The sequence below is a fragment of the Protopterus annectens genome, chromosome 8.part0 (genome assembly GCF_019279795.1).
Source record: "Protopterus annectens isolate FY-2018-M chromosome 8.part0, PAN1.0, whole genome shotgun sequence".
In the NCBI taxonomy this organism is placed as follows: domain Eukaryota; kingdom Metazoa; phylum Chordata; order Ceratodontiformes; family Protopteridae; genus Protopterus; species Protopterus annectens.
The window spans coordinates 185,251,821-185,267,666 of NC_056741.1; the positions used below are offsets into that span (position 1 = coordinate 185,251,821).

Below are 15,846 nucleotides of genomic sequence, written 5' to 3' on the forward strand. Positions count from 1 at the left end.
AAAACACATTTATCTAATGTGCTGTCAATACCGTGAGTTCAACATTTCCGGGTTCTATATTCTGCAGTTTTGCGCAACTGCAGATTCGACACTTTGGTCTCGAGATACTGAAATTCAGCATTTCTGTATTTTGAGAGTCCAAAGTGTTTCCATCTATATATATATATATATAGCTATCTATCTATATATAAACATGGACATTTTCCTTTTTCCTTGATGCTAGTTAAGGTGGAAGTAAAGGGAGCTAAGCCTATGATTACAAGATGAAGTTCATTCGCATGTTATAGCCTTAAACCTCAGATCTAAACTACTATACTGCTGTTTTTTTAACTTATACTTTTCCTTTAACTTCCGTACTTTGAACAACATTCCATGCTAGAAGTTTCTGATGTCATGTCCAGCTTTGAGGGAATAAGCCATAAAATAAATTAAAAGGAGACATGAAATCATACTATTGTAGCTAGCCTTTGAACTCAAGCAATGTCACATGTTGCTCCCAAGGCACTAAAGTGTGCATGTCAAACTAACAATTAAATAAACAAAAAAGTGCTGTGAAAATACCATTACAGGTCAAAATTTATCTTAAAGCACCCCATACCCACCAGTGACATGGCAATGCTTAAAAATATTAATTTTAAACCAACATAAAATATTAACTATAAACCTAAATGTAAGATGGCTTTTCAATCATTAAGAGGAAGGGCTGCCTCCTGTTATCCCCAAAAGGCCACCAGTGTGAAACCAAGGCCAAATGTCTGACAGGATGACCTCCGAAATAATTCTCTGTATTTATATACATTTCTAAAGCACATGTATAGGACAAAGTATCAGTAACTGAGTACACACAGCAGGCAAATTCATAAAGTAGAACCAAAACAAAACCAATCCGAAAGCTCAGTAGTAAAACACAGAAACATTTTTAATATGAATCGCTTTTCATCGCTGTTTGTACAGTGACTTCATCAGATAAAATAAAAACCTTCATGTCGTTTTTAAATAATAGTTGTAAAAACGTCACATGTTGGGGAACTTCCAAACATCAAGTAAAGCTGTATATGCATGTATTATTAAAAAGCACTACAAACATGTACTATTAATGAATTAAATACACTAAACACCATTCTAAAACAATTATATAACATAATCCTATATAAATTTTATGTATAAACAATCAAAAAAGTGTCTATCACACCCATCGGAACAATATCATCTGTGTAAGCTTTTTAATTTAAGCAAACAAGTGATGTTGCAAGCTTCATTAAGACCTGGGTTAGAAAAGGCAGTAAGTCTCAACTGCCAAACTAATTCACATTCCTCCAGGAGTAAAGATATCGAGCCACCCCAACATCAGATTGAATTTGGTCAATTGCTTTAAAAGTGAATCTATGCCCACCACTTGAATGTGAGTGTTTTGCCAATGAGTTGTCAATTTTATTTTTATTGATGGCATAAGTATATATTGTAATTCGTTCCTCCATTTTACAAGCACACAAAAGCGTTCTATTAAGGGTCAGCTTATCAGAGTGGCCAAGATGGTCTCCTTGGATGCCGATTTTTTTGATGAATTAAGTTACTTAACAATATGTTTCAACACCGTGGATATCCCACTAGCCTTATCAATGCACTAGTGGACAAAGTGCAATTTAAAAGGAACAATGGGTTGATTAGGCCCATATTAGGTGGAATGGTGATGGGTACTGATACAGAGCAGGTCGATAGTAATCTTACATTCCAGATAACAAGCCAAGTTTTAGACTCTATTAATATATTAATAACAACACGGTGTCTAACTATAGAACCAGTTTTATAACAACTCACAGTAAGGATAGCAACAAAGTTAAACTTATACTATATAAAAATTGGGAATTTATCAGTAATGATACATTTTTGGTTGAAAAACTAGGTAGTGTACCTAAACTGTTTTTTAGAAGAGGCTCCAATCTCAAACACTTACTGGAAAGGAAGGACTCGATGATTTTCAACAGACATACAGGGATGTCCACTTGTGGTACATGTAGGATGTGTAAGTTTGTAGACGTAGGTAGGACATCCACCATTAATGGAAAGAAGTTCAACCTTAACTACAAGCTTAATTGTAATTCTACATTTGTGGTGTATGCCACAATGTGCACATGTTGCACAGCAATCTACATCAGGAAAATGGAGTGTAGTTTCCGTAATAGAGTTTACGAACATACTTATGCCATCAAGAAAAATAAAATTAAAAATAAAAAAATATAATTGTTTTAGAATGGTGTTTAATGTATTTAATTCATTAATAGTACTTGTTTGTAGTGCTTCTTAATAATACGTGCATATACAGCTTTACTTGTTGATTGGAAGTTTCCCAACATGTGACGTTTTTACAACTATTATTTAAAAATGACATGAAGGTTTTTATTTTATCTGATGAAGTCACTGTATAAACACTGTATAAGCAATGAAAAGCACTTCATATTAAAATTGTTTTTGTGTTTTACTTCTGGGCTTTTGGATTGGTTTTGTTTTGGTTCTAACTTGTTTTGTGCTTACTTCACCAGTTTGTTTGTGTATGTAAATTCATAAAGTACTCTCCCATCTTACAACAATGGTAACTGATGCTGGGGATTGTGCCATTCTTCAGTCTATCTTAGATGGTCCCAGGAACAACTGGTGCCCCACAACACCAAGTGCAAGCTTCACAGCCATCTAAGGGTGTGAATAGGAGTAACTTGATTTCCTGAGGTAGTCATAACTACAAAAACATTCCTATTCAAATTCTCTCTCTCACTCTATCTCTCTCTTTCCAAGCTAATTTTAAGCTTAATGAGGTTCTAGCTCTTTTCCTTGGATAATGCAACCAATCAGTACCTCAGCATGGACTGAAATCCAATGCACACCTTTATGTATCCTTTTATTGTTATTATTATTATTATTATTATTATTATTATTATTATTATTTTTATTAGCTTAAGGCATTTTGAAAACTCAAGGAAGAGCAAAGGATCCTTTTAAAATGTTAAACAGCTGAAGTGCATGTCCCTGTGGGTATTTTCAAAGTGCCTCAATCATACCACTACCTTGTACTCCTAAACAAATTTAATGCAGTAGCTGTCTTTCTATTTCTCCTCTCTTAAAAACTAAGTGATTCAGGCAATTCTAAGATAAGAACCATAACAATCACCACTGCTGTAGTCAGATATGGCTTATGAATATTCATCAGCTATCTTCAACATTCATTGTAGCAGTTACATAGTTATTTAGTATTTATTGAGTATGCATGGAAATCCGGGTATGCATCAATTAGATACTGAGTCATAGTTGGACAAAGTTTGCTTCTGTGTATCTGAGATGATAGTATTCCACGCTAATGATTTTTTTAAATAGCTGGACATTGAAATGTACCTTTAACTATACATTCCAAAAGCCTTCAATTCTCAGGCACATTTTAATACCTCCTGCTAAGTTTGAAATCTTCTGAAAGATGGAGTTTTAACTGGAAAGAGATGTTTATCCTTCTATTTGACATGCACATCCTACTATAACTGACCATTTTGCTTTTAAAAACAGTAACATGTCCACTAGTCTACACCAAATCTGTTATTTCATGTTTATCTCAATATGAAGGGACACCACAGCCCTACTGTTCTGTAGCCAAAGTAGCTAACCCACCACTTAGAGTGTTAATATTCTGATATCTGCTTCATAGGTTCATAGGTAGGTACTAGGCTATCTGCCCGTGGGCATTTATAAGCCTAGCCAGAGTGTGTCGGCTTTCGCCACCCCATTTATTAATTAACTGATCCTCTGTCAAGCAGAGCCAATGAAGTGATCCCAGGGGTGTATTTTCTGTTACCCATCCACTCGTCAAGGTTTCTCTTGAAGAGTGTTAGTGAGGGGCTCTGCCTGATGTAATTTGGAATTTTGTTCCAAACCATGGGTAGTCTCTGTGACAGGAATCTATCCCTCCAGCATGTTCTATTTATTGTTGTGGCGAGGTTTAGCTCACTAGAAAAAAATGGCTCGCAGTGACTTGGATTTCTTTAGGTGGAGCATGTCCATCAATTCTGAGTTGGATATGGCTGTGTAAGTCAGGCAGAGATCACCTCTGAGTAAGCGATATGCCACTAAGTACAGCCGAAGTTTTTTCAGTCGGGCTGCATAGGACATATGTTTGAGGCTGTAATCCTCTTGGTGAGGTACTTTTTTTGTCTTTCTAGCTGTTGGAAGTGTCTTGTGAGGTACATCCCAAATGGGGCATTGTACTCTATGATGGGTCTAATGAGTGACGAATAGAGGGGCACTATAACCTCTTTATTTCTAGATGCGAACCCTTTAGTAATTAGATGGGCCACATAAAAGGATTTCCTAACTACTTTGGCAATATGAGTGGCAAAGGAGAGATTACTATCTGCCTGGGTCCCCAGATCTCTTATTACTTCTTCTGTATTAAGGGGGCTGCCACTTATGTGCTAACCTGTGGGTGTTTTGTTTTTCCCATATGGGATGACTATGCATTTTTTGGCATTTAGCTTGAGGCCATGACTTTGACACCACAAACCAAAAGACAGCTGATTCACCCAGGCTAACACTGTGCTGAAAAGCAAATAAACTGTCTGTGCAATCCAGTAATAAAAGTTCTTTTAAAATCCAGAATTTAATGAAAAGAATAAAATAAAATAAAAACAAAAATAATAAGAATTAAGTCCCTTGTCCAACAATAAGCGTTTTCAAATAGTTCTTCTTCAGGTTGTATAATCAAATGGGACATTCATCTGTATATATAATCCAGTCAGAATTATTCACCCAATGAGAATATCAACTCCAAAATTCAAACCAATCCATGTTTGGATTTCTCCATCTGATTTGCATAAACCGGGTTAACAATCCCATTTTCTAAATGGATGCCTCACACAGCTTGCTAATGTTCAGTACTAATGAAATATGCAAAGTAGGTGATGTTGGTGACCAATAGCACTTCCAAAAGTAGTAACAGGTGAAGCAACTTGCTTTCATGCATGCTTAAAAGCATGCATCACACCAATCTATAAAATATGCAGAATAGGCGAACTAAACAGCCAATAGTGGCTTCCAAGAAACAGCAAAAAACAAGTCTGCTAGCCTTCATGAATTCTTATCAAAAACTTATCAAATAATTCCAGAAGCAATTTTTTACATATTTCTAATATTCAATAAAGGAAAAATGGCATGAACGATAAATGGATGACCTAAGTAGCCAGTAGTGGCTTCCAAAGAGCGGCAGAAAACAAATCTACTGACTTTCATAAATTCCTTTTATGAAACTTCTTTTCTTTTTTCTAATTGACCCAAAAGAAGTTTTTTACATATCTCTGATGTTCGGTAAAAGGGATGACAAAAGAATATTAAACATTGCTATCGATAAAAAATAGGCAATGTCACCACTGAAATTTCATTTCCTAAGTCAGGACTATATAAGAACAATTACTAAGTGACAATAAATGTCAGGGCTCCATGTCTTGGCATGGCTACATTTATACCTCAATAAATTCACATGGTGACTGCCCGTAAGTTTTTCCTGAAAAAAGTATAGGTATGTTATTTCACTATAGCAATGTATACAAGTTTCAGACTTCATTTCATCCTTCCAAAATCAGTATATATAAGTTTCTGACTTCATCTCATCCATTCAAGATCAATAGGGAATTTTTACTGAAATTCCACCATCTCTGATCAGATGTTTGTCATTCATAAATTATACTGTCCAGTTTTGTTTAGATGAAACCAGAGCAGTAAAGATATGGGCATATTAAACCACAAATAGTATATGTCAACAGCATCAAATCTTCTAGTTTTGACACTAACACAATCAAACTTAATAAAACTTCCATTAGGACATAAGTGCTCTTATAAAGCAAAATAATAAGTATGTTATTTCATTATAGCAATGTATGCAAGTTTCAGACTTCATTCCATCCATGCAAAATTAATATATATACATTCCTGACTTCATCCCATCCATTCAAGATCAATAGGAGATTTTACTAAGATTCCACCATGTCTCTTCAGATGTTTATCATTCATCACTTATGATCTCATTAGCTCATCGTCGATCTACGTCTCTTCAAGACAGTTTTCAACGGTACTTAATTCTTATTATTTTTGTTTTTATTTCATTTTATCCTTTTCATTAAATTCTGGATTTTAACAGAACATTTATTACTGGATTGCACAGACAGTTTATTTGCTTTTCAGCACAGTGTTAGCCTGGATGAATCAGCTGTCTTTTGGTTTGTGGATTATTTACTGGGCAGTTCACCGCAGCAAAAGGGAATATCTCTTCATTTTTTTATGACTTTGACACCAGGTGTCTGCCTCAGTAAGGCCTTTTTGGAGGATGTTCGTGTCAGCCAGAGAGTCAATTATGGCTCCCAGGTTGCAGTCATCGTCGAACTTGGTTAGCCATAGTCCCCCTGTGTTTGCCTGTACTTCTGAGAAGTATATACCGAACAGTAGGGGTCCCAGGACCGAGCCTTGTGGGACACCACTTGTGACTGGTTTAGAGTCGGACCTAGAGCCCACTATTCTTACCTGTGAGTTCTGTCTGTAAGCCAGTTGGCAACCCATCTTGTGACGCAGGGATTTATGTTGAGGCTGGTGAGTTTTTCTGTAATACCTGAGTGGGGAATGGTGTCAAAAGCCTTGGCAAGGTCAAGGTAGGCTGTGTCAACTATCTTTCCCTCATCTATGGCCTTGGTGACTGTCTCGAAGAAGTCAACCAGGTTTAGTAGACATGATCTGCCCTTAACAAAGCTAGACTGGGTCGGGTCAAGTGTTTGGTGGTTCCCAATGTCTTTGTTAATGAGTTCCATGCTGATGCGCTCCATAGCCTTACAGACCAGGCAAGTCAGACTTATGGGGAGATAGTTACCAGGGTCAGTTGTGGCCCCTCCTTTGCGGAGAAGAATAACCATTGATGTGTGCCATTCTATGGGCACGTAGCCTGTGGAGAGGCTGAGGTTGAACAGCGTGTTTAGATGGGGGGTTAGTTTGTTCCATAGTTCATGCAAGATGCAGCCTGGGACACCATCTGGTCCCACTGACACTGTGTTTTTGGCTTTTGAAAGGCTGTTTTCACCTGTGCATCTGTGATTTTTGGGATACTACACTTTTCTGGTATTGTTGTGTGCCCTTTTGGAGGTGAGAGGGGGATGAAGTTTGCACTGAATCTATCTGCCAGAATGTTGGCAATATCAGTGGGTTCAGTATATTTTGTGCTATTTTGCACTAGTTCAGTGCATATCTGCGAGTTGCCACTTAGATTCTTAACATAGCTAAAGAAGGATTTGTGGTTATCTTTTGAATCCTTGGCTATTTGTCTTTCGAAGTTAGCCTTGGATGATTTCATGAAGGACCTTAGTTTCTTACTGATACTGATCAGGGATGTCTTTCCTTCTTGGGATTTGCTTTTTTTCTGAACTAGTTTCCTCCTTCTGTTGTATAGCCTGTTTATTGCAGGGGTCCACCAAACTGGTTTCCTTCTCTTAGAGGAGTGAGTCTTGGTTTTGCTAGGGATGGCACGATCCATGCATCCTTGTAGATACTCACAGAGTGCATTTGAAAAGGTTTCTGCATCTTGGGCAGTGTTATCCTTTAGCGTTGGGGCTGTGAAACTTACCACCTCTGTCTTAAGTAAGGTGAAGTTTGCTTTAGAAAAGTTTTTTTACTGTGGTTTCCTTAGTTGGGGGTGGTGGTGGGGTGTGGACATCCAGAGTGATTAGTTTTTGGTCTGATCTAACCAGAGACAGGTTGACCTCTGGTGTGGAACACCTGTTGCCCATGTCGGTGATGACCAGGTCCAATATGTTTTCACCTCTGGTAGGGGAGTTTACAAGCTGATCCAGGGCATTTGCATTGATGGATTCCAGGAAGTGCTGGGCCTGGGAATTTGTACTTGAGTAGTTTTCCCAGTGAATGGTAGGGTAATTGAAATTGCCCAATATCAGGGTGTTTGGTAGGACCTTTGTGTTTTCCAGTGTCTCCAGAAAGGTGGAGTGGTGGTCCTGTGTCATGGAGGGTGATCTGTACCAGGCCACAATTTGCATTGCAGATTTGCCCGATGTTAGTTGCACATGGATGATCTCAGAGGTATCATGCTGCGCCACTAACCTGGAGGTGTATGTATCCTTGATGAATATGGATACCCCCTCCTTTTGTGTTTGGTCCGTGTTCTGTGGCCGAAATGTGTGGTATGAGTTGTAGCCCAGTAGTGCTGGGGTGCTGTCTGGAGCCTTGAACCAGGTTTCATTTACTGCACAGATGTCAACATTCTCCATACTGAGGAGTGCTTCGAGCGCGTGCATTTTGAGATTTAAACTCCTTGCATTGAGTAGCATAACCCTCCGTTTTTTGTTAATTGTGCTGTTTACGGAGGTGGGTTTGACTTTTGACCTTGCCTAAAAAAGGCACTATGGGGGCAGCAAGAGCCTTGGCCAGTATTCTAAAGCCTAGGGGTGACAGGTGCAAGCCATCTCTTGCAAAGCAACACAGCTTGTCGAGCATATTGCCTTAAGCTGACAGACACTGGATCCCCTTTGAATGACACAAGAAGCTTAGCCAGTTGTTGAAATTGATAATTTTTTATTTATACTGAGGTATCATTCTTGGTGAGGGCAGAATGCTACTCAGGGTCAGGGTCATACCCGCCTGGCCTGCATGATCAGAGAGCTCTTCCATGTTTCTTTTCATGTAGTCCAGGGAGGTACATCTCAGGTTATTCACACCAACATGAACAATAACAAAGTCATATTTGTAATTGTTCTGGAGTGACCTGAGTGCTTGTGTTATGTGGCGGATTCTGGCTCCTGACATGCAGCTAACAGTAACCTTCTGCTTGTCCAGCCTAGTGAGTGGGACATCAGTGTGCCTGACTATAGAGTCACCTATTACTAGTGTGTTAGGTATGTTATTTCGCCTTAAGGGCTGTGATTGTGTGGCACACTGAATTTGTGTTTTACGTGTAGTCTGGTTTGTGACGGGAAGTGCAGGTTGTTTGGGTGTCTGCTTTGGAGGTGTCTGATGCTTTTGCAGGTTTTTATTTAGAGCCAACAAGTATGATTTTGTGTATTTTTTGCCAGTGCTGTTTTAGTAGGTCTGTGGGCGGCTGGAGGTGTGGTGCAAGTGTTAACCTTCTCCTCCTGACTGTCTGTTCCAGTCTTGGGTGGAGACAGCTTAGCTTCCAGTTTGGCTGTATAATTGCATCTCTCGCATATGTTAGTGTTTTGTGGTAGGAGGAGAGGGTTGTCTGTGTACATGAGGCAATTGTAACATTGCCTCAGGATACCCAGATTCACCAGCTGGACTAGAGAGTGCACCTGAAGTTGCCCTTTGGTCATGCCTGAATAGTAGGGTGAGCTGCTTAGTTGCTTGGTTGGTGAGGGGTGAATAAAGAGCCTTGCCCTGCTGGGCAATCAGTGTCAGGGTATATTAGTGCTTGCTATTAGGTCTGAGCAAGTACTAGGCTGTAAGATGATTTTTGAGTGCTTAGGTTGAGAGTTAGACTAGTTTCAAGGGAAAAACTGAAGAGGAGACTTAGTTGAGCCGGGAATAATTTAACCGTAGCTAACTGGCACTGCCCTGTGCGCAAAACCATGCAAACGTGGAAATGAAAGAGATAGAAATTAGCCCAAAATGGCCAATAAACTACTAACTTCTGGGCTGGAGCTACTTTTCCAGGGACAGATAGGTTGCTCAAAGCTCCTCTCTCTCTCAGGTGAACAGAGAAACTTCCTTCTATCCAAGCAAGGTATGGGCAACTTAGAAACTAGTATCACAGCCCTGAATTCGGCACTAGTCTGAAAACTGGACTATACTAGCATAGAAAGCCGGGAAACAAGGATTTTTTTTGTTTGTTTTTTTGTTTTTTTTGAAAAGATAAGGCAAAAACAGTACAAAATACACTTAAAACAGCTTTAAACAACTACAAACGATCAGAAAAGGCTATCACACTTTAGTGTGTAGCCTACAACAGTTAAATAAATTATTTAAACAAAAAACAACTTTTTAAAACTGCAGGCAGTCAAATAAGTACAATATGTGAAAAAAACAAGCTTTTAAATCACAATAAATGCTGGAAAATCTGTGTTTAGGCGGAAAACAGTTAAGTACAGCAAGAAAGTACAGAAAACTGATACTTAATCACTCCAAAGTCTCTCTTCTATGCTAGAAGGCTTGTATCAGTTTAAGGCTTTCTAGTGCTACCCAGTAGGTTAGTTACAGGAAAGATGGGAAACAAGCACAGATGTGGTCTTTTAAACCAGAAAGTTGAAAGAGATGGACAAACTGTCCAAATGGTCAATAAACTACAATTTCTGGGCCAAGAACCTCTCCTCTCATGGTAGACAGGCTACCTAATGCTTACCACTCCCACTGATAAGCTAGAAGGCTTTCTTCCAACACAGAAAGGCTTGCGGGGATCAGAAGCTTACCAACAGTCCTGGATACAACAACTCTGTATCTGGACTAGGCTAGTTACAGGAAAGGTGGTAAACAAGAGCAAGTGTGGCTTTTACACCAGAACATTGAAAGAGATGGAGAAAAACTGCCCAAACGGCCAATAGCTACAATTTGTGAGCCAGGAACCACTCCTCTTGTGGTAGATAGGCTACCTAATGCTTACCACTCCTACTGATAAGCTAAAAGGTTTCACTCCAACACAGAAAGGCTTGGGGGGCTCAGAAGTTTACAAAGAGTCCTGGATACAGCAAATCTGTACCTGGACTAGACTAGTTGCAGAAAAGGCGGGGAACAAGTGCAAACGTAGGCTTTTAAGCCAGGAAGTTGAAAGAGATGGAAAACTGCCCAAACAGGCAAATAAACTACAATTTCTGGGCCAAAACTCACTCTTCCCATGGAGGATAGGGTACCTAGTGCTTACCACTCCCACTGATAAGCTAGAAGGCTTCCCTCCAACACAGAAAGGCTTGGGGGGCTCAGAAGCTTACTAACAATCCTGGATACAGCAACTCTGTAACCGGATAAGGCTAGTTATAGGAAAGGCAGGAAACAGGCAGAAGTGCGGCTTTCAATCCAGAAAGTTGAAAGAGATGGAAAAAAAACTGCTCAAACAGCCAATAGCTACAATTTCTGGGCCAGGGACCACTCCTCTTGTGGTAGATAGGCTACCGGATGCTTACACTCCCACTGATAAGCTAGAAGGCTTCCCTCCAACACGGAAAGGCTTGGGGGGCTCAGAAGCTTACAAAGATTCCTGGATAAAGCATATCTGTACCTGGATTAGACTAGTAAGAGAAAAGGCAGGAAACAAGTGCAAACACTGACTTTTAAATCAAAGGGTTGAAAGAGATGGAAAAGCTTCCCAAATGGCCAATAAAGTATAATTTCTGGGCCAGAAACCACTCCTCATGTGGTAGATAGGTTACCTAGTGCTTACAACTCCCACTGATAAGCTAGAAGGCTTCTCTCCAACACAGAAGGGCTTGGAGGGGCTCAGAAGCTTACCGTCAGTCCTGGATGCAGCAAATCTGTACCTGGACTACACTAGTTATAGGAAAGGCAGGGACCAAACGCAAAATGAGATTTTAACCAGAAAGTAGAAAGAGATGGAAAAACTGCCCAAACAGCCAATGAACTACAATTTCATGGCCAAAATCCACTCTTCCCATGGTAGATAGGCGACCTAGTGCTTACCACTCCCACTGATAAGCTAGAAGGCTTCTCTCCAACACAGAAAGGCTTGGGGGGGGGGGCTCAGAAGCTTACCAACAGTCATGGATACAGCAAGTCTGTATCTGGACTTGACTAGTTACAGGAAAGGCAGGAAACAAGCTTAGAATTTTTTTTTTGTTACAGAAAAGCAGCTAAAACAGCAGCAAATACAATTCAAATTGTAGTGCAGGCCAGCACACCCGAGTGTGTAGCAACACTACGGCAAATACAGTTCAAATAAATACAATTAAATTAACAAATGACTAAAAAACAAGTGCAGAAGGCAGTAAATTAGAAGGCTACTAACAAGCAGTAATAAGTGCAGAGTATGAGCGACTGAACAGATGACATCACGCAGAAGAGCAACCAAGACAGTTACAGTAAGTGCAGCTGAATAATATACATACATATATATATATATATATATATATATATATATATATATATATATATATATTTTTTTTTTTTATTTTTTGAGGGAGGGAGGGAACAGAGCAGGATTAAGAGGCTACAGGGGTTGTCCTTCCCAAATGCTCTCTTTGTACACATAGGAGTGCCTGAAATCAGAATATGATCTCATTGCACTCAGTTGAGTAAGCAAATGAGATGGGCCCAGAAGGAGTATCCAAATACAAATCTACAAGAAAGGCAGGCAATTTCAAAGCCACCAACATTAACACCAAAACAAGAACAGCGAGGGTGTGTAGGGAACTAACTGTAGAGAGACAGCCACAACTTCAGTTGAGTTAATATTCAGTGAAAAACATAAATAAATAAATTAATTAAATACAGTACTATATGCAAAAGAGCAGATAAAAGTGTACTTAAATTCAATTATACTTCCAGCTAATTTCAGGTAGATGTTAGCCGGCCAAAGTTCTGATATTAAGTAGAAATAACGCAAAATGTACCACTTATATAAGGCAAGACAGAATGTCAGTGATGAGGTGAAACTACCCCCACTGCTATCAATGGCTACACAGAAATTCTAAAAAGTACTCTGTAGAGAGACAGCCACAACATCAGCTGAGTTAATATTCAGTGAAAAACACAAATAAATAAATTAAATAAGTAAATTAAATCTGTATTTAACCTTTCTAAGCCTTAGCCACCTTACAGCAGAAGGATAACTAGGTTGGACAAAGAAGCCACCCTGGACACAAGATATTATGTGGTGCTATCATAAATGCCAGTACTGCAGCTGTAATTATGACTTTAAATTCTGAAATGTTTTTTGGGTTGTGGTGGTGTTATTTTAGCAAGCATTTAACTAAAGTTTCAAGCATACAACTTTTTTATTTTTCACATCTTGTAGACAGGACCATTAGGGAACCACTCCAGAGGAGCAGAGCAGGAAACAGTGGAATGGCACCATTACTAGATGAGTAAGACACTAAAAATGATTGCTGCACACAACAAACAAGAAAGATTTGAGAGTAGAAGAACAATGGAAAAATTCATGGCATGAAGACTAGTATTTCTAAAACAGGGACCTTAGCATAGAGAGGATGATGGGATGTCATCACTGGGTTGTAAAGGTGCATCTCTTTTGCCCTAACAATAAACTAAGGGATAATGAAAAGTAATATCAGCGAAACAGAAGGGCAATGTAGATACTAATACAAATGCCAGAAAAAGAAAAAAACAGGTTCCCAAAGCATAATGGATGAAGAAATTAATGTTACTAGTAGCATATATGGATAGTGTTAGTTTGCAATGCAAGGCATTTAGAGAAGAAAATGAGCTATCTAAAGGCAGTTTTATATGATGAGAGAGTGGTAGTGCTGGCATCAAAGACCTACATTCCATTAATATGAGGAGCCAACATAATGGTGCCTATGTATTTGCTATTCTATACTGAAAGAGGAGAGGAAGATGGAGGTGGAGTAGTATATTAAATGAGAGCATCAAAAGTGAGGTCATAAAATAACAGGAGGAATACCACCTGTAAAAGAGACAGTTATGGAAAAAGTGAATGCTAGTATATCAGTGTAGTGCAGCTTCACCCAGGCTCATCAAGTGAGGGTGATAGGATACTGGAGGCAAGACTAAAGTAGGTTAGAACAGAAAGCTCTAAACTTGTAGGGAAATCTGAATCCCATAGAAGCAGATTGTGAGATTATGAGCTCCATAGTGCTAACTGAAATCATGGACCATGAGAGGTTCATCTAACCGATGGGAACAGCACCAAAAAGAACTGAGAGAAGGTTAAGGAAATAAAGCAAATATATTAGGGTCCAGCTTTAGAAGACTGGATTGTACTGAGCTGGACAAGAGTGAAAGCTAAGTGACAGAACTGGAGGCAGTTTGAGAGAGTAAACAAGTTTAGAGAATGAGTGCAGGATGAGATCTGCAGGGTTATTGTCAAAGGTCAGAGGAAGTTACAAAAAGGCAGAAGAAAATGACAATGTGCAAAATAGGAATCTGAGATTAGTTGTTGTTGTTTGTCTTTCAGCTTTTTCCAAGTAAGGGGTTGCCACAGCAGAACTCCGGTACACTAATGATTGGCAGTAGATTTTTTTATGAAACGCCAAGGTGCCAGCTCGACGCCCAACTTTCAATGCCCATTTATGCACACATGTCTTTCGAACGCTACCCAACTGCGGGGACGACATGCAGACTCCACACAGAAGGCACTCCCAAGCCAAGCCAAGAATTGAACGGGAGGACCTCTTGCTGTGAGGTAACAATACTACCGCCGTACCACCGTGGCTTAGGAATCTGAGATTAGTAGTTAAGGCAAAAAAGAGGATATATTGGAGGTGAAAGGTAAAAAGGATGAGGAGGTAGAATAATCACAGTACAATAATGCAAGCAGAGGGACACCAAAAGAACAAGATGAAAGACAGTGGACAGAAGGAGGTTAGTAATAGGAATAGGCCTTTTTTAGGTATGCAGCATGTGTGTGTATCATTTTGTCAAAGATAGCTTTGCTGAAAGAAAAAAAATAGTAGGAACTTTTCACTGAAAGTACTTTTGACTGAATAGCTATTAACATTGAAAGCTGCAGAAGTGTATTGGTGGTACTTCTGGTGTCATTTAACATCACGGGAGATATTAGGGATGTAATTTACAAGTTTTTGCATGAACTGGGAATGCCCACTGTTATGTTGCTCCCCCAATTTTACAGATGATTGAGTCTGTGTGGCAGCACTGATTCTCTGTCTGCATTGATTTCTTTTTTGTCCATGGGTGTGCAACCATGGAGGTAGAATATATAATTGGGGGGGGGGGGCACAGCCTGCATGGGACTTAATACTTTTCTTCTATAGCTAATATTATTAGTTGTTCTCTAACACTATTGGAAAATCCTGGAACTCTCTTCCTGACAATCTCTCTTCCATCTCCTTTCCTCACTGCTTTAAAACCTAACTCAAAACTTTCCTTAGAACCCGCTGGCTCTGCCCCTGCATAAACCCTGACTAACACTTCCTTCTATTTCTAGTACTTCCACCTTTTCTGCTTATAAATTTTAGTCCACAACTAAATTGTCTGTTAGTACGTATTTTAAGTCCTAACTGTTGCACCTGAAAGAACTTGCTACTGTAAATGCTCATTAACTTAGTGTAATTTCTGTAATTTCTGTTTATCAATGAATGTATTTTGGAGCTTTTCTCCCTCAGCCTCTACAGAAAATGGACTCAGATCCAGTTGGACCAGCCCGGTCAACAAATGTAAAATAAAAAATAAAATAAAAAAATAAATTAGAGTTATTATTTTGTTACTGCTACTGATTTCTGAATGACACGCCATTTAATTAGCATTAATAATAATCCCATTATTTTATTACAGACTTAAATGGCAGGTTAAGACTAATGAATGGAGGAAGTCCATGTGATGGACTTGTGGAGATTTACTACAATGGTACATGGGGAAGAGTACAAGATGAATTGTGGAACATGGCAGATGCAAATGTAGTCTGCAGACAACTGAGGTGTGGAACTGCAGTGAATGCATACAAGAATATTTCACGTAATATTAATGAATCTGTGTGGCTAAGAAGTGTACAATGTCAAGGAAATGAATCCAAATTATTGGACTGTACCTTAAATATTTCCTACATCCAACAACCTGAAATAGCTGTTGTTTCCCAATATGCATATGTTCTTTGTACAGGTCAGTGAAATTTTAACCCCTCAGTACAGTCTGTGGTATCTCATG

At 39.1% G+C, this 15,846-nt stretch overlaps 1 protein-coding gene across 1 annotated transcript in view; it reads left to right on the forward strand.

Moving 5' to 3' along the window:
* The window catches only part of LOC122808182 (scavenger receptor cysteine-rich type 1 protein M130-like), a 650,469-nt gene that overhangs the window by 519,244 nt on the left and 115,379 nt on the right, over window positions 1-15,846 (forward strand). Inside the window, exon 7 of the mRNA XM_044079150.1 lies at window positions 15,478-15,801. Within this exon, the coding sequence (XP_043935085.1) occupies window positions 15,478-15,801 (324 nt within the window). The remainder of the gene's footprint in view (window positions 1-15,477; window positions 15,802-15,846) is intronic.